The 18,187-nt window shown below is 47.7% G+C and overlaps 2 protein-coding genes and 1 long non-coding RNA gene across 4 annotated transcripts; 2 read left to right on the top strand and 1 right to left on the bottom strand.

Annotated features, from left to right (window-relative positions):
• The first annotated feature begins 23 nt into the window (after window positions 1–23).
• Window positions 24–6,633, top strand: GATD1 (glutamine amidotransferase class 1 domain containing 1). Of its 2 annotated transcripts, none has more exons than XM_068194599.1 (8): window positions 24–147; window positions 1,251–1,327; window positions 1,697–1,802; window positions 2,338–2,445; window positions 3,207–3,301; window positions 4,435–4,528; window positions 5,283–5,394; window positions 5,929–6,633. In XM_068194599.1, exons 1-8 carry the CDS (start codon window positions 90–92, stop codon window positions 5,936–5,938), a joined length of 660 nt encoding a protein of 219 aa, XP_068050700.1. In that variant the 5' UTR covers window positions 24–89; the 3' UTR covers window positions 5,939–6,633. The 2 variants fall into 2 exon arrangements, with proteins under 2 accessions (XP_068050700.1, XP_068050701.1); XM_068194600.1 differs by having other exon boundaries at window positions 5,932–6,633.
• A 978-nt stretch (window positions 6,634–7,611) lies between these two features.
• LOC137476371 (uncharacterized) lies at window positions 7,612–13,773 on the top strand. The gene is made up of 2 exons (XR_011000326.1): window positions 7,612–8,862; window positions 9,396–13,773. It is a non-coding gene; the product is annotated as an uncharacterized lncRNA (long non-coding RNA).
• TALDO1 (transaldolase 1) lies at window positions 11,609–18,177 on the bottom strand. Its single transcript, XM_068194598.1, has 8 exons — window positions 17,936–18,177; window positions 15,764–15,887; window positions 15,249–15,356; window positions 14,589–14,720; window positions 13,987–14,162; window positions 13,649–13,846; window positions 12,378–12,523; window positions 11,609–11,859 (listed from the first exon to the last, which is right to left on the bottom strand). Exons 1-8 carry the CDS (start codon window positions 18,030–18,032, stop codon window positions 11,827–11,829), a joined length of 1,014 nt encoding a protein of 337 aa, XP_068050699.1. The 5' UTR covers window positions 18,033–18,177; the 3' UTR covers window positions 11,609–11,826.
• Between the last annotated feature and the right edge of the window lie 10 nt (window positions 18,178–18,187).

Consider the following 18,187-nt stretch of genomic DNA (forward strand, 5'->3'; position numbering starts at 1 on the left):
CAGCGCTTCCCCCGCCCCTCGGCGCTGCCCGCACTGCGCACGCGCGGCCGCACGAGGCTCCGCCGCTGCCCTCAGGCCCCGGCGCCGCCATGTCGGACCGGCTGGCCAAGCCCTCCTGCCTCATCGTCGCCAGCGCCGCCACCGCGGGTGAGACGCTCTCGGGGGAGCCCCGGCGGTTCGGGGAGAGCCGCCGCTACGGCCTCTGCGGGTGTCCCGCGCTCCCCGTCCCTCCCCAGCGCCGCGGCGGGCGGGGCGGGGCGGTGCCGCGCGGGGCTGTCCCCGGCGCGGCAGTGGCGGCGTGGCCCGCGTGGGCCCGCCCCGCAGCCCTTGCCGTGAGCGTGTCCCGCGTGGGCCCGCCCCGCAGCCCTTGCCGTGAGCGTGTCCCGCGTGGGTGTCGCCCCGCTGCCCTTGCCGTGAGCGTGTCCCGCGTGTGCCCGCCCCGCAGCCCTTGCCGTGAGCGTGTCCCGCGTGGGCCCGCCCCGCAGCCCTTGCCGTGAGCGTGTCCCGCAGCCCTTGCCGTGTGCGTGTCCCGCGTGGGTGTCGCCCCGCAGCCCTTGCCGTGTGCGTGTCCCGCGTGGGTGTCGCCCCGCAGCCCTTGCCGTGTGCGTGTCCCTCAGCCCTTGCCGTGAGCGTGTCCCGCGTGGGTGTCGCCCCGCAGCCGGGCCGGGCCGAGCCGCCCCTCGTGTGCCCTCCCCGCGCAGCTGTGCTGGTTTTCCGTGCGTGCCCATCCGCGCTGCGGGCGCGGCCCCCGTGTGCAGCTGCGCTGCTTGGCTCCTCTGCGTGCGCCTTCAGTGGCTTGGAGGGGAGGGAAGGTCGGCTCGGATTGAGTGTTAGGGGAAACAGTCTTTACCTGAGAGGCTGCTGAGGCCCTGGTGCACATTGCCCAGGAAAGCTGTGGCTGCCCCATCCCTGGAAGTGTTGATGGCCAGTTTGGGCAGGGCTTGGAGCCACCTGGGACAGTGGAAGGGGTCCCCGCCCATGGCGAGGGGTTGGTACGAGATGGGCTTTAAGGTCCCTCCCAACCCAAATCATTCCAGGATTCTATTCCTCAGCGCACCGCTCACCTGTAATGAAGGCTGTACATTTCTGGTGTCTTAAAATCATTAAATCATAACAAAATAATCCTCTGCAATTATCTAGAGCTTTCAAGATGAGCAAACACCCAAGCTTGTGTACTTTGCTGGGTAAAGTGTGGTCTGCATTGAACTATCACTGTTGTTTCCCTAAGGATCTAAGAATCTGTTTTCCAGGTGTTTCAGCCCAGTCATTCCTTCACTGCTTTACTCTGGCCAGCTCTGCCTTTAACCTGCAAGTGGCAACTCCTGGGGTGAGTGAGAATGGACAAATGCTGTGATTTCAGCCTGAAACTAATTGATATCTAAGTTGGCATGAAATAATTGTACTATAAATATATTGAGAGGTGTTTTATTGGCTGTAGACATCAAGGGACCTGTTTAATTCTGGTTTTTTTAATACCCCAATGACTGCAGCCTTCCTATAGCGTGGATTTGGAATTCTATGTTCCCACACAGAGTGGAGGGAAATCTATTAACACTAATTCAATGGGGAAAATGGAACACTTCAGATTTTTGAGAGCGGAAAGCATCTCAAAATCCCACGTGGCCATCCTTCAGGAAGTGCCATGGATGCTTGTGCAGTGGTCCTGACCACGGTGTGTGAACTGTGTTATCCCCAGGGGAAGCCCATTGATTTTGTGGATGTCAACGAGGGCAACACACGCTGGATCCAGGACTTCCGCATGAAATCCTACGCCAACCCCGCCAAGCTGGAGTCCATTGATGGTAAGGGTGGCACCATGGGCCACTGTCTGGGAAGCAGGGCCTGCTTAGGGCCAGGATTTTAGGGAAGAATGACACAGAAAAGGCAGGAAAGTTGTGTCTCAAGAGCTGCAGGTGTTGGTTTACTTTTTATTTCAGAGGAAGTCCAAGCAGCAGCTTTGCAATTTTGTTATTTATTTTGGAATGGTCATTCTCTTTTACTATGTGTGCAATGTATACAAATAATGTCTGTGTTGTCTATAAGCACACACTACATTGTTACTCGTTGATGGTAAATATTTTGCTGGAGCAGGAGCCAGCAGACAAGACAATTTTAAGTTTTGCCTGGGTCATAATGAGTCATTAAAAATGTATGTTCCTTGTACTACGAAGGACCTTTTTCTCTCTTCTGTGTACCTCTGTTAGTTTCCTTAGGTAATTTTTAATTGGTTTATATCGGTTAGTACTTTTTTTTTCCAGATGTGCAGTGGATTTATGGTCAGGCTTTTTGGGTTCTTTTAGCTGTCCTACAATCAGTTCCTGCTTTCCTCCCGACCAGGGGCTCGGTACCACGCCCTGCTGATCCCAAACTGCCCCGGGGCCGTGACTGACCTGGCCAACAGCGGGTACCTGGCCAAGATCCTGCAGCACTTCAGCACTGAGAGCAGTAGGTGAACATCCTCGGGGGCTGGGTAAATGAAACAGGGCTCCTGTGCTGCCTCTGCAGGAGCCTTGGGCCTTCCAGACACTTCAGAGTGTTTGTGTGGCTAAAGAGCATTCCAAACTGGGAAGGAAAAAGGAGAGGTCAAGGGGGGAAACAAATGTCCTAATGGGCCTTTTAAAAAGGAAAGGGAGACTTGGAAGGAAAAAAAAAAAAGTGTCCAAAAATGTCTTAAAAAGGGAGTCCTAAAAGGAAAAAAAAGAGTGTCCTAACGTGTCTTAAATAGGAAAAGGAGCCTTGAAAAGGAAAAAGAGATCTTAAAGTATCTTATGGAACAATGCCAATAGCTTTTCAGAGCTTATCTCAGAAAAAGGATTTCCTGCCTTACAGTGGTACAGAAAAAGTTCTGTCCAAATCAGCAGCATTCAAGGCTCAGAGCCAAGTGTGGAATGTCTCGGGATCATCATTAAGGATGCAGTTAATCAAGACTTGGGGTGTGCTCCACATTTGAGCATTTGTGGAGCTGTCTCTGGACTTGGGAGTTAAAAGCTGCAATTCTTCTTCTTCCTCTTACTGTAATAACAATAAAATAACGGTAGTGATTCTTATGATAGACAATAATTGCTACTGCAGGGTGCAGGAAAGGCCCTATAACCTAGAGGAGCACCATCAGTGCAATGTAGCTTCACTGCAGGAGGCCAGCATGAGGCTCACCTGTGTTTTAAGTGTTTGGAGATGCTCACAAATGTGCTTTATTTCTTTTCTAGAGCCTATCTGTGCTGTGGGACAGGGAGTGGCAGCTTTGTGTTGTGCCACCAATGAGGATAAATCCTGGGTTTTTCAGGGATACAGCCTGACAGGGGTAAGTCAAGCTTTTAGCTGATTTTTTGCTATTTGGAGGCTCTTTTTTTTTTATTTTTTCCTGTGTGATTTCTGGTGGTTTTGGTCTTACCCAGGAACTTCCTATAAATATAAATTATCAGTTTGTTACCCTTGGCTTGTGCAAGATGTGCAGAGTTGTCTTTGACAAGGGGCCCAGCACTGAGTGCATGAAGGGTTTGTCCCACTTGAGTGGGATGTGGGGAATGCTTTAAACTGAAGCAAAAAAAAAAAAATTGGAAATTACTGGAAATTCCTTTGCATTTGTTGTTGAGGACTTATAAAAAAATTTGTTTGTTTGTTTGATGAATGCTGGAGATAAGTTATATTTCTCAAGGTACTGTTTCTTTTTAAAAGGTAGAGGGAGTCTTAGGAAAAAAGTTAGGAAAAGTTTTAGGAAAAAAAGGCTGTTTGTAAAAACTGGCTTGCAATTAAAGCAGCCAGTTACTGCTGATACTTTATTTTGTGTGCTCTGGCCTCACAGCCCATTTTATAGTGTCAGAGTGATGCAAATTGTTCTAGTACAGCTTTCTGGCATGGAAAATTTACATGGAAAGTTAAGAAATTAAGATTTCATGACTCAGAAATGCTATTAGTCTTCCCATGTGCTTCTCTTTGAGTTAAGGATTATTTATGGCTTTTGTAGTCCATGATGAAATAGTTTAAATTGTGTTGTGGCCTAGCCATGGTTGCTGTGGAAACCATAAAATTAAATTCCTTCCTTTTGCATATAAAAATTCTAAGTGCTCCTAAATTTTCTGTCTGTAAGCTGTTTCCCACATTCATTCCAACATGGATTACTGTTTTTGGACTCTGCAGGTGGCACGGCATCTGTGTCCAAATATTTGTGTGCCGCAGACGGACCGGTCTGTGTCTTCTTGAAGTTAATCACACTTGCAGAAATTGTTTGGTGGTGTTATTTCCTCTTTACTTAACTCACTTAAAAGTTTGCAATTTGCTCCCTACACAAAATCCATCAAAGCTGCTTGTGGTCATTTGGTTGGGAAAATAGTAGAGTGAACAGAAACACAAATTTCAGGGAAATATGTGCTGGTTTTTCTTGGCTTTTTCTGTAAAAAAAGCCAGCCAAACTAATTTCCTTTTGATCCGTTTCAGCCCTCTGTGTACGAGCTGGTGAGGCAGCCGAATTTTGCCAGTTTGTCCATCATTGTGGAGGACTTTGTGAAGGATTCTGGAGCTACATTCAGTGGTGGGTCATGCCTGGTGTCTGGGATGGACACTTTGTGTCTCCTTTGGGAACTGAGTGTTTGTGTGCTACTTGTATCCAGCTGAGCAGGACTCTGGCAGGATCTCTCACCTGGCATTCCCATTCCCTCATCTACCAGGACATCACTGGTCGTTTGCAAGGCTGGGTTGGACAGGGCTTGGAGCAGCGTTGGATAGTGGAAGGTGTCCCTGCCTGTGGCAGGGGGGTGGGACTGGATGAGCTTTAGGATCTCTTCCAACCCAAACCAGTCTGGGAGTCTGTCTGGAATGAGGAAACTTAAAAATTCTGTTTGGGGTGCTGAGCAGTTGCTGGTAGATATGAGCACACTGGGGTGTTGTAATTGGCCAGAAAAGGAGTATTTAATTTTTGTAGCATGGTAATCACAGCTCCTGTCTGGCATAAGGTGAGTTTGTGTTGTGTTGTGAGGTAATTGTAACTTTCAGATACGTACTTTGAGGATTTTTATTATCAAAATCTCCTGATAGGTGTACTTTACGCACCTGCTGTTAACTGAATCAAGGACCCAGTCCTGTCCTTTCAGAAAAGGATTTCCTAGGGAAATTGATTCAGGATGAGGAGCTTGAGACTGCCCCTCTCTGCTGGGGTAATAGATCAGCACCCAGGAAATTGTCTGCCCAGAACAGTTTTGTGCTGTGTTGGGTTTATCAGTGGTGTGATCCTGGCACTGAACTCGTGTGCTCTGACACAACCCCTGTGTTTTTCCTCCTGTGTTCAGCCAGCAGCCCAGATGCTGTCCATGTGGTGCTGGACAGGCACCTGGTGACAGGACAGAATGAGAATTCCACCCTTCCTGCTGTCCAGAACCTTCTGATTCTTTGCAATGTCAGGTGAGGCAAGATGGGGCCTAAGAACTGGGAACAGCCAGTGGTGAGCTTTTTTTATTTATTTTTTGTTTGTTTCAAGAATGCTGTGTCTCAGAAGAGGTTTTTCCCCTTGGTTTTCTGCTGAAGTGTGTGTCACTTCTGTTTGATCAAGCCAGCCAGGCAGCTGTGTCTTTTGGCAAAGAGCATTTGATTATTTAAAAGAGAAAGATGAAAATGTGCGGGGAAATGCACAGCTGTAGTGGAACCGGCAAAGTAAAATGCTGAATAAGGCTTCACTAAACATTTCTGTTCAGGGAGACATCTCTTGTTTCTTGAGCTTTGGCAGGCTGGCATTGAGTCAGCTCTGGTATGTATTCTGGGAATGAATGCATTTAATTTCTTTGGAAATGGCTTGGCTTGTTTGAGTGTCATCTGATCAGATAGAAGAGCCCATATGAATAACCACAAACCCCTTATTCTGTTCAAGTGAGTGTGTGGTGCCAGTCTTGTCCTGCGTGCACTAACAGGTCCTGTCGTGTCTGGGTGTGTTTCCTTCAGCAGGAAATGAAGGAGAAGGTCTGTTTGCAAAGAGGATGGATGGAGAGCCAGCAGGCTGAGGATTTCAATGGCTGTGACCTGTATAAAACATCCCTCTGAACCTCTGTCCTGGACTCTGAAGTGACTGTGGCAGTGAAGTGGCAGTGTCAGGTTCTGTGTGGATGGAATGGATGAAGGTTGTCAGAAGCAGCTTGGACACCCCCTTATATTTTTGCTGCTCCATTTTCTCACTGCTTCTCTAGGCTCTCAGTTTACAGATGTGGGGAACTGTCTTCTCAAAACCCCCCAAAAGTTGGTGCTGTGAATACAAATTGCTGAAGCTGAAGCCCTTGCTCTGGGTTGGCACTGTGCTGGTGCACAGCGTGCCCTTGTTTTCTTCCTGTTCACATCGCTGGAATTGTGTTAAAAAAGTTTGCTCAGCTTTTTTTTTTTTTTTTTTTAACATGGTCCTACAATTGTTTATTTGTTCTCCTTTGTGCTGCTTATGTTGTGGGTTTTGTTCTCTTGGAAATACTCCTCTTTGGGAGTACACTGCTGCTGTCTCTTGCTGGAATTTTGTGGACTAGGGCACTGAAAAATGCAGGTGGCTAATGTGGGTACCACCTGAGGAACCAGCTGTAGGGTGGAGTCTGGACTCCTCCTTCCTTCTGAGCTGCAGGTGTGGCTTGAAGCCGAGTGTGGAAAAGAATAACCAGACTCAGATTTTTTGTAATTGTTGCAGGCTCAAATGTACCAAATATATTGGAAAATAGATAAATTGACTTTCAGATAATTGATTTTCCTTCCCTCTCGGAATTGTGGGCAGCATTTCTCCACTGCCCCAAAGAAATGGGGTTGCATTTTTGTTTTCTTACCAGGATATTACAATATTTTGGTTCTAACAAGTCATCAAGTAAGGAAATTTTGTTTTTCTGTGGAAATCCATTTTTTAGCTCTGTCTCAAGAATTCGGTGTGACTTTAGAGGACAGATTGCTGTGGGTTTTGCTGGGTCTTCTGCTGTTGCATTCTTGAGCCCAGCTTACAGATCTTTGGCATTGATGGAAATGAAAACCAGAATTTGAAATGAAAATTGGGCTTTGATAGATATTAAATTATCAATTTGCTTTGATAATTTAAATCTTCATTCCTGTCAAGTCATCTTGGGGATTTGATGTTGACACCATCAGGGAATACTTTCAGTCTGGAAAGCTACATCATGTTTGTGAAATGGGAGACTGTATTTCCATGGGATTTTGCCAAAATCACTACATCTGTTCACTGCTTGCCTGTAAAAATAGAACATTGGTGTCTACTCTGTGTCCTGTTTTCATTCCTTGAATGAGGTTCTGTCCAGGCTCATTCATCTGCTGCCAGGTGAGCAAGCAGCGTTCAGACCACTACAGGCTTTGTTCAGTCCCCTGTTGTACAAATTTTCCTGATCTTTGTGGCATCTGGGACCTGCTGGAATTGCTCTGCTTTGCCTCTGTCAGGAAGCTGGACAAAGCACACTGTCTGGGGACTTGATGGTGCTTTCTTTTTCCTCCCGTAGGAGAGTAGAAAAAAGATGAATTCCTGTGTGTATTTTCACTCTTTCTCATCACACCATGAAGTTGCTCTGGGGAAAACTGTGGGAGAAAGGTGTGGTGGAGCAGCAAGTGGCTGGAGAGGGGATGTGTGCAGGTGTGGGCCAGCAGCTGTGTGAGGTGGCTCTGGATGTGGTGGGCTGGATTGTTTCACCTTCACGAGTCATGCTGACAAACTGGAAGCCAACTGAGTCATAGAATCATGGAATTTAGGTTGGAAAAGAGCTTTTACGGTCAAGTCCAAGCATCAGTGCAGCACCACCACCACGTTCACCACTCAGCCTCAGGTATCACATCCATGTGTCTTCTGAACCCTTCCAGGGGTGGTGACTCCACCACTGCTCTGAGCAGCCTTTTCCAGTGCTTGATGTCCCTTTCCACGAAGAAATTTTCCCTAATATCCAACCTAAACTTCCCCTGGCACAACTTGAGGCCGTTAGTGATGATAGCTCTTAAGTTCTTGTACAGTATGATCAATTTTAGCCAGGGATTGGAAAAAAATTGTTCAAAAAAAAACTGGGAAAAGAAGTTAAAATGCACACAGGAAACACAGAGTTGTTGAATGTCATCCAGGTATGTTCAGGAAAGTTTTATTCTGTTCATTTTCCATGTTAATTTTGTTCTACAAACATAAAACTTGGTAGTTTATTTGGTATTTTCTTTTCTTTTACCCAAAAGGTATTTACATCAACTAAAATCACGAAGTGGCATTACACAAAGAGCAAGGATTTTTGTAGAATTCTTGCATTTCAAACTTCCTGTGGGAAGAATTTAGGTACCTCAGTTTGTATCTTCTGTACCTTGTGCCTGGTCCAGCTGAGGAGCCCTGTCAATCCCATCCCAGGCATCCAAGCAGTGGCGTTTATACTGAGGGGTTTTTGTCTCTTTGTTTCCCAAAGAATTGAAAACCTTCAAATTTGGGAGATTTTCTTCCCACACAGACCTTTATTGTTTCAGCATTGTGCTGTGCAGTGCTTGGTGCTTTGGTCCTAGGAATGTTACCAGGCAGGCTTGTTTCCTTGGAAATCTATTCCTGGTAACATCCAGTTGGTGGGTTTTATTGTTTTATTTATTTGGGCGGGGGTTTAGTTTTCTTTTCTAGGGTTTTACTGATTTATTTTTTTGGGACTCACAGTGTTACCTGTTCTCTGGGCATAGTAGCTGGGATGACATCCTCCGTTTTCCTCTGATGTTTTTACAGGCAGATATGGAGGTACCTGCTGGAGGCATCAGAGTGCCCGTGGAGCACGATGAATCCAAAGGGATGAGGAGTTCTCTTGGATGTTGGCTCACAGCTGTAAAGGAGCACTGCCATCCTGCACCCCACAAAGGATTTCTTCACCAAAAAGAGGACAGCTCACCATCCCTAAGGTATGGGAGCCTTTCCTGGCAGGTTTACACCTGAGCTGGGAAGAGGGGTGCTGGTGCAGCAGTTGGGAAACTGCTTAACTCTGGAAAACAGAGCCCCAAGACCTGCCTGTGGGTATGATCTCAGTTTTCATGTTCTTGAGGATCCTGACAAGATGTTTGAGCTCTGGCCCTGTCTGCAGCTGGTGGTTGTTGGTCATACCAGCACTCAATTTGTGTATTAACATATTTAATTAAGATTCTTTCCTTGGAGCTTCCACAGTATAATCTTGTAATTTTTTTTTAATGGAATCTGCTGCTTTATTTATCTTGTGTGCATTCAAACAAGGGCCAGAAAAGATGGAAGTGGCTCTTTGGCCCTGATTTATTTTAAAATTTCTAATGGAACTGTCTGGGTTTGGTGCCATCCATACTTGCCTGTGGTGGCTGTATTGGATAGACATAACCAGTGAATCTAAGGACTAATTTTAAATTAAATTCCATGTTGGGAAAATGAATATAAATGGATGTACTTATTGTGTCTGTTCTTCCAACAGCTCTGCTTTCCTGTACCCCGTGTCAAGAATGGAGGAGGTTCTGGGAGCAGCAGTGTGTCTCCCTTAGCACAGTGTGCGATGGGATGCAAGGCATGGCTGGAGGAGGAAGGAAAAGCTTTTCCAACGCCCCTCCAAGCTTTGTGTGTTTGCACAGAGCTGGATGTTGGAATTAAGAGAGCAGCCAACACAAGGAAAGGTTGAGAAAGGTGCTGTCTTTTTATAATCAATGCTTTAAAGTTTTATCTATTGATTCTTTGGGATTTCTCCAAACATACACATTGTATCTGCCCCTAATTCCTGAGTCCTGTCCTTGTGACTGTGAGAGCCACAGACCTTCCTGGGAGACAAGAGACATCTCCTGATTTCTTAGTCTGAGGAGGTATGGAGATCTGGGAAATCGCAGAAGGAGTTTGTAAGCGGGGCACAGACAGGGCCCTGGGAGAGATCCCTCCATCTGCTGAACAAAGGGGAAGTTGAGGAAGAGTTAAGCAGTGAACACAATTTGTGTGACTGACTAAAGAGCTGTACAAGCTAAAGGTTTATGTGGTGCTTGGTTTTTTTTTTCCCCCACCATTTCAGAAAGGATGTGGACTTTGTGGCTTAGCCACGGATGTCAGGCACCTCACAACATCTGTGCTGCAGAGAAACAGCCCCAGTGCTGAGGAGGAAACACCAGCTGCCACCACAGGAAGGAAGGGATCCCGTGACTGATCGTGTGACCCCTCTTGTCCCCTCAGCTCTTGAGAGACACCTGTCTGTAAGTGGAGTAAGTAACTGTTACTCAGGCACCTTTTCCTACCTCTTTATCCCCTTTCACTGCAGTATTTCATTCTCTCTTGAGCACCTTCTGCAATGCTTCAGTTTCATTTCAGCTCCCCGGTGTTACTGACCCAGTTGTGTCTCAGCTATGTGAGGGACAAATTCCATGCATGTGAAGGTTCTTGCCTCACTCAGGGGGAAAAGGGGCATTTATTCCAGAGGCTCCAAGCCTCTGGTCAGCCACTTTGATACCACCAAGTCCCCAATTTCTGTGTGCCTGAATCCCTACCCTGCCCTGGTGGATGCAGTGTATGGTGTCAGAGCAACCTGCTCATGGCAGGGGGAATGAGATGGTCTTCAGAGCCCCCTTCCAACCCAAACCATTCTAGGAATCTCTGTTGGAATTCTCAGTTTAGTAAGTGAAAAATACAAAATAGGTTAAATTGGGAAGGGATGTGCAGTGGAGGGTCCAACGGCTGTAGGGAGGGGCAGGCTCAAGCTTTTAGTGCTGGCTTGACTTTGACAGGAAGAAAGGTCACCTCCCTTTGGGCAGCCTGCCTGGTCTGCTTCCCCCCTGGCCAACAGCTGTAGGACAGAGGGTCTGGATGAGTCCCCTGGGGACTTCACCTCGCTCTGGCAGACTGGCATTGTTCCCAGGGCAGGCTGGGAGGGCAGCACCAGCTGTCTGTGTCTGATTGTAGCTGGCTGTCCCTTTGGCTGGAACAGCAGCTCCCAGGTTGTTCTGGATGTGCTGACAGCAGAGCTGCTGTGTCACACTGCGGGGAGGATCAGTGGCTCCCTTGGTGTGGACAGAGCACGTGGCTATCAGCACTGGAGCCACACTGCTGCCTTTTCTCCCTTTGTTTTAGGTTCAGGCAACTTTGTCAGGAAACAGCAAATTGCATCCACATATAAGCAGGGATCTCTTAAAACCATGGAATGAATCCCTGAGGTTGGAAAGGACTGCTGAGACCATCAAGTCCAGCCATTCCCCCAGCACTGCCAAGGCCACCACTCTCCCTGTCCCCAGGTGCCACGTCCACGTGCCTCTGAAATCTCTCCAGGGATGGGGACTCAGCCCTGGGCAGCTGTGCCAGCTTGGACAGCTTTCAGTGAAGAAATGTTCCCTAATATCCAATATAAACCTTCCCTGGCACAACTTGAGGCCATTTCCTTCTTGTCCTATCACTTGTTCTTGTCTCCTCTTCATAGAACAGGATCTATATAAACAAGTAAGATACACATATATATTTTGACATATGTGTATCTCCCAGGAGTATTTGTGGGGTTTGTGCCAAGAGGGGCTTGTGAAATCTGTGCTTGCTATTTAAAACAACCTGAAATTAAAAGCTTTTCTTCTATATGTTAGGACTAGAGACTTAATTAGGAATTTGAAAATTAAAGTCCTATCAGGTGTCTCCTGCAGCAATAAATTGACCATGTTACAAGGCAAGTCGGTTTTAATTTGCATGTATTGACAAAAGTGCCACCAAAATTTGAAATTCCATTTGTCCCTTTGCAAATTGATAAAAAAAAATGCATGATACAGAAACTTATCCATACACAGCATGATACTTGTACAGGTAAGACATTTGTACATCCACTGAACCTCAGGTGATCTACCTCAGCTTGGAGCACTCGGGGAAATGCTGATTATTATTTTTTCTTTTTTTTATTTTCCATTCTCAGCGCTGAACATTCGCTCCTAGAAAAAGAATAAATAAAGCACAGCTAAGTAAGAGTTTGGGAATGCTGCAAGGAGCTGCCAGTCACCAAGTGCCTAGATCAGGTACACTCAGTATTTCTTCCCCAAAAAACACAGTTTGATGAATCCCTATAAAAGCCTCTCCACAATCTAACATAAGACTTGGATAACAGATCTGCTCTTTCTTAGTACCTGCAAGTACAAACGTGATTTATTTCCAGCTCACTACCTGCAGATTATTTGTGTCCTGTACTGCTGCTGACAGCTCAGAATCAGATTTCAGGGGCTTCTCACTTTGACAGTTACCCTGATGAGCTGCCAGCCCTGTGGCCTCAAGCTGCAGGTGTGCCCCACACCTGGCACCAATTTCCTGGCGTGCAGTGAGGCTTACCAAGTTCACTGAATTTAGGTGGCCTGTCCTACATAACCTGTCCAAAGACCTGACCAGACTTGTTTAATCCTCAGCCACACCAGGCTGGCCGCAGGGCTGCAGTACACAGGAGGAGTGTGATACCCACCTTTAACATCCTCTCCAGCTTAACTGCATCTGCAGCAAATCTCCTGATCCCATCGGAGAGCTTTTCCACAGCCATTTGGTCTTCGTTGTGCTGCCAGCGGAATGCCTTCTCGTCCAGGTGGATCTTCTCAAGATCGCACGCCTGAGCTGTGCAGGAGAAGAACAAAAAGAAACAGACCACAGGTGATCAGATTCTTATCAAATTCAGACTTGTTAAAATTGTCTTGAGTTCTGACCATTTCTATGTGTTGGAAAAATTTTAAATACTTTCAGTACGACTTGCTGCAGGAGCACAGTCTGGGATGTGAGATTGAAAGTGCTCCTGATATGGCTGGAGGAGAACAAAGAGGAAAAAGGTAGCCTAATAAATCAGTTTATCTTAAAACAGTGTTTGTGTGTGTCATTATCTTGTACCTGCTGCAGAATGGCACAGCAATTCCAGGCCTCTTCTAAGGAATTAGGCAACTGCCCCACAGCAGTGAGACATTCTAAGCAAATGTGAACAATCAGGGCTTTGATTATTTGGCAAGAACTAACAAAAGCTCACTTGATAGCAGGCTCCCAGGCCAGCAGCAGCCTGTGGGCAGCAACCCATGGCTACAGCTGTGCACAGAGCTGCTTTCTGAGATGTAAACCAGCATTTTAATGAGGCTGCAGAACAGGGAGAGTATCAGAGATTCCTTTAATGATTTGGGTGGAAAGGAACCTTAAAGCCCATTCAGTTCTGCTCCCTGGCCACAAGCAGGGACACCATCCACCATCCCAGATTGCTCCAAGCCCTGTCCAACCTGGCCTTGAAGTAGTGTAATGGGAACAAGGATTCCAAGCCAGCATGGCACAGTGTCACCAGATCGACTCACTCAGTCTTGTTTATGATTAGTTTCTAATTTCTGGAGGGAAAACACCTCTTGGCATGTCTAGAGATTAAGATGAAACCAAGTTTGGCATCTTTACTACTGTTCAGTAAAATTTCATCCTGAGCATGTGCAGATTAACTTTCCTCTTCTCTGCCTGTCCCATGGGGAGAGGTGCAGAGTATGGAAGCACACTCCAAACCCACTGCAATCCAATTAGTGCTCAGAGTCAGCAGTTGTAGCAGTGATGTTGTACTGAGGCTACAGTATTTGCTTCTGAAGCTACAATATTTCCTCTAGGAAATTGGATTCTTCCCTAAAGCAGGATGGCAGCAAGTACCCCAGCACTGACCAGAACCCCAGACTCTCCACACTGCTGAAGAAAGGAAGCTGGAACAAGCCCCAGGAGTAGACTCACCCTCTTTGACACTGAGTGTGGGAGTTAACTTGACATGCTCTTTGCTGAGCTCTGCCAGGAGCTTGGGTGAAATGGTGAGATAGTCACAGCCCGTGAGCGCTTTGATCTGGCCCGTGTTGCGAAACGAGGCACCCATCACGATGGTTTTGTACCCAAACTTTTTGTAGTAGTTATAGATCTTGGTGACACTCTTCACTCCTACAAGTAGAAAACAGCAACTTTATTGTGATTATTTAGAACATGCTTAAACCCGGCATTTTGCCATAAGAGGATTTTTATGAGTAAACTGTTTGAATGAGCAGCTGTTGTTTTCTCAGCAGTGTTAAATCTGTGCTCACCTGGATCCTCTGAAGGCTCATAGGTTTTCTTGTCTCCATTTGCAACATACCAGTCCAGGATCCGTCCCACGAACGGGGAAATCAGAGTAACTCCAGCTTCAGCACAGGCAACGGCCTGAGCAAAGGAGAACAGCAAGGTCATGTTGCAGTGAATCCCATACTCGGCCTCCAGAACCCTGCAGACACAGGCTGGCTTAGAAAAGCACTTTGCTCACCTATGGAATTCGTATTCAGGAACGAGCTGCTAAGGTCAAACTACTGAATTCCTTGAGTTAATTTAGGAATGGGGTGCACTTAGTAAGCTTTAAAGTCGTCAGCTAACAGCAAATGTTTGGTACTGCCAAACTCTGCTTTATTAATGCTGTTCCTCTAGCCAAGTGCAGCAGCATAGCAGGGTATTTCAGGAAACTGCAGCCCTTGTATGAAGAAACTTTGCCTATTTCAACAGCAAGCTGTGGCAGAGCACCTTCCGTGCTCATGACAGACTTCCTCATGCCGTGCTTTCAGCAGTGCTGTTCATCCAAGTGCAGAATGCGATGTCAGTGCCTGTGGACAGGCAGGAGCATGCCATGAATCAGCACACCAGGCACACACAGCCTCACCTGCCAGCCTGGATGCCTTCCCATGTTGAAGAGAGCTTGATGAGAATCCGATCTTTACCAACTCCTACTTCCTTGTAGAGGTCGATGAGGCGCCTCGCCCTTTGAATCATTCCTTCCTTATCAAAGGACAACCTTTAAGGCAAGAGCAGCACTGTTTAAAACTGATTTTTTTTTTTAATTCTCTCCCCCAGGGCCCCATGGAAAAACATTGTCCTATTTTATCAGCATTTATATGCCAACAGCAGATTTGTGTTCTCAGATCCCTCCTGGACTGTCAGCCCTTTGAAGGAAGTTTCTCATAATGAATTCAGAAGCTGAGCATTAACAAAAATTGGCACTGAGCAAGTTAACAGCCAAGTCCTGTGCAAGTCTTGGAAAAAACTGTCCAACAGATCTCTTGCTAAATTGAGCAGCTATTATCACATAGAAGAGAATTAGCAAAACTACAACTGGAAGTGTGAGGTTTCCCTTGCTTAAGCAGCAAGAGGAGGATTATGAAAATCCAAGGTCAGTGCTACTTGTTTTATTACAAAGTTCTAGTCAAACTTAGGGAAATCCACACTCTTTATTATTAATAATGTAAGTCCCGCTGGTCTTCTAGACAAAAAAAGATTTTGTATTTACAAATATCCAGGATGACCCAAAGGGAAAAGAGCCAACCTTGCATCTACTTCTGTGGACACACGGCCAGGTATCCTCTTCAGGATTTCAGCTCCAAATAACACAAAAAGTTTGTCAGAAGCATTTTTGATCTGCTCCTCTTCTGACCTGAAAACCACAAAGAGCAAAAGCATTTATGGGAGTAAAAAAAAAAAAAGGTGAGTTTACACTTTGCTGTGGATTTGAAGATCAAATTTCACAGCCCGTTTAACATTAAATTCCAGAGTTCAAATGAGCCACTTCTGTCCTGCCAGCAGGATTAGCCTTTGGATGCTCTTTCCTGTAGTGCTGTTGCTTTCCTGAGCAAGGAGGGCCAGGTGTGAGCTGGGAAATGAGGATGCACTTCTGAAAAACACATCTGGAATGGGCGTAAGGAATTTTCCTCAAAGTGTTGAGGCCTTCTGGGGCAGGAGACAAACCCACAAGTACACGAGGGGGAACCCCCAGTAGGTTGCTTGTGTATAATAAGGCATTTTAAATACAGGTCTGCTGAGATGAAACCCCTCTTTACTTACCCACCAAGCTTCTTCCCGTAGGCAACAGCATCATCCACAAGCTTCTGGTATGCCGGCATCTGAGCCGCAGCAAGGATCAGGGAGGGGTTTGTGGTGGCATCCAGGGGCTTGTACTCATCTATGGCTAAGGAAAGAAAACCAGCCTGTTTGAAACAGCCAGCCAGCCTGAGAAATCAGAAGGGTTTTGCTCAACCAGGTGAGAATGTAAACACTCGTTAATGACAGAGCACATCAGCACCGAGTGGTGTTTGAACACTTGCCTGAAGGCTGGTTTGTGCCAGAGTACAGAACAACTGGGCTGCAGTCACAAGATACAGCAAACTTTAAAGCTTATAAACTACAGAAATTGCCCAAAAGTACAAACCTGTAGAAATGATGGATGGAGAGAAGTAGTACTAATTTCCAAACTTCATCCCAACCAGCATAGCTGAGCTCCAGGAATCACAGAGGGGAATAAAGAACAGTGGACCTTCCCTTCAAGAAGTCAGAAGTTCAGGCTTTTGTTTGTGTCCAACTGGGGGGGCAGGACAGGTGAATTCACCTGTGAGATTCCAGCACCTTTTCTTACTGCTTTTTAAACCTTTTCCATACAGCTGCAGTTTCTCAATATCTGCCCTTCTCACTTCCTTTTCCTACCAGGAAGACACTTGACCCTTGGTCTTACCCTAAGCCCTGGACTGTGCCTGTTCCAGGTGATGCCAGGTTTTGCTCCAGCAGGCTGTGGCACACATTGCCTGGCTGTAATCACAGCCTGGCACCAGAGCAAACGGGGCAGAGCCTCTGCAGGCTGCTCAGCAGTTTCAACAATACAATTAAAATGTCAAAAAAAACCCCAAAATCTGTACTACCAGCCCCTTCTCAGCATTTCTGCACAGGGACGAAACTCCAAGTGAGAGAGTGCAACTGTACTAAAAATAAGCCTTGTTTTTCCATAGATCCCTCCCAGGCAATGATCAGGATCCTGGAGAGAGGTCCACTCCATACAAACAGCTCCTTCAGGACTTCAATTCACGTGGGTACTGCTTAAAGCAGAGCAGCACATCAATGGAACTCTGTTCTGTACTGACACCTTCCACAAACACCACTGGGAACCAGCAGCAGCAACAGCCACCTTCACCTCCACCAGTGTTTAACCTGCCAGCAGCGAGCCAGGTAAGGCTCTTGCCTCGTCAGGACTCTGAGAATAACCCCCAGCTGATAAGAGCAGCCCAGAGAACAACTTGGGGATGTCCTGAGCAGGGCCAGGAGCTGGACTCGATGATCCCAGTGGGATATTCTACAGTCCTTACTGTGCCTGCACACAAACACCCCCTTGGCCATCCTGGGGGTTTGTTTTTTTCCTGCGTCTGAGCTGTTGCCAGCCCTGTGCTCTCTGCACCTTAAGTTTAGTACTCTTAAGACATTTCACAGTGGCTGTTCAGGATTGTTTACTGTTACACCAACAGGATTAGGCAAGCAGTGGAGGGATTACTGCAGGCTTGGGTGAGGACAGGACAGGATTCAAGGGCTGCTCTACACAACCCAGAGACACCCAGGGAGGAAGTTCTCGGCTCCGATGGACCGAGCAGGCTCCGTGTCCAGGCAGTGCCAGTTTGGGAACAAGTGGCTTTTTAATCGAAGGCCACCTCCCTTTCTCACAAAGGAGTGTGCTGGCTCATTCTCAGGAGATAAGGGAAACAAAAGCACTCTGGCATTATTTTTACATAATCCTGTAATGACTGGGTTGGAAGCGACCTTAAAGATTGTCCAGTTCCACCCCCTTCCACGGGCAGCGACACCCTCCACTGGACCGGGTTGCCTCGAGTCTGGAAAAACCCCGAACAAATCCCAGATCCGGACAGGAAGAAAACCCGAATTCGAGAGCACAGCAGAGCCCGGCTCGAGTCTGACAGCACGCAGAGCTGAGCGTGGCGGCCAGGGCACACTCGAGGGCACGCCGGGAGAAGCTCACGGCAGGGTGTGGAAAATGTCCCGCCTGGCCGGGATCTGCCCAGGGACGGGGACCGAGGCGCCGCCACCGCGCGCCTTCCCCCGCCCCCCTCCGGCCGCGCGGTGGTTCGGTCCCCCCGGCGCGCGCCCCTTCGGCCGGGCGCGCCCACTCTCCGCGAGGGGGGGCGGGAGAGGGGCTGAGGAGAAGGCGCGGCGGCGGGATCCCCTCGCGCCGCCTCTCACCGTTGAAATCCCCGGTGTCGGCCACCACCGTGGTGTGGTGCTTGAGCTGGTCCAGCGCCGACTCCATCTTCTGCCGCTTCACGGGGGACACCGACATGTCCGCGGCTCCGGGGGCTCGCGCGCCTATGAGGGACGGCGCGTGCCCGGAGGGGACCGGCCTGCGCGCGCACCCGCGGCCCGCGCGCTCCCGCGCCAATCCCAGCCCGGCTGGGCGGCGGCGCCAATCGGGAGCGCGGACACGAGACGGACGCG

Source organism: Anomalospiza imberbis, chromosome 6 (assembly GCF_031753505.1).
Source record: "Anomalospiza imberbis isolate Cuckoo-Finch-1a 21T00152 chromosome 6, ASM3175350v1, whole genome shotgun sequence".
Classification (NCBI taxonomy): Eukaryota; Metazoa; Chordata; class Aves; order Passeriformes; family Viduidae; genus Anomalospiza; species Anomalospiza imberbis.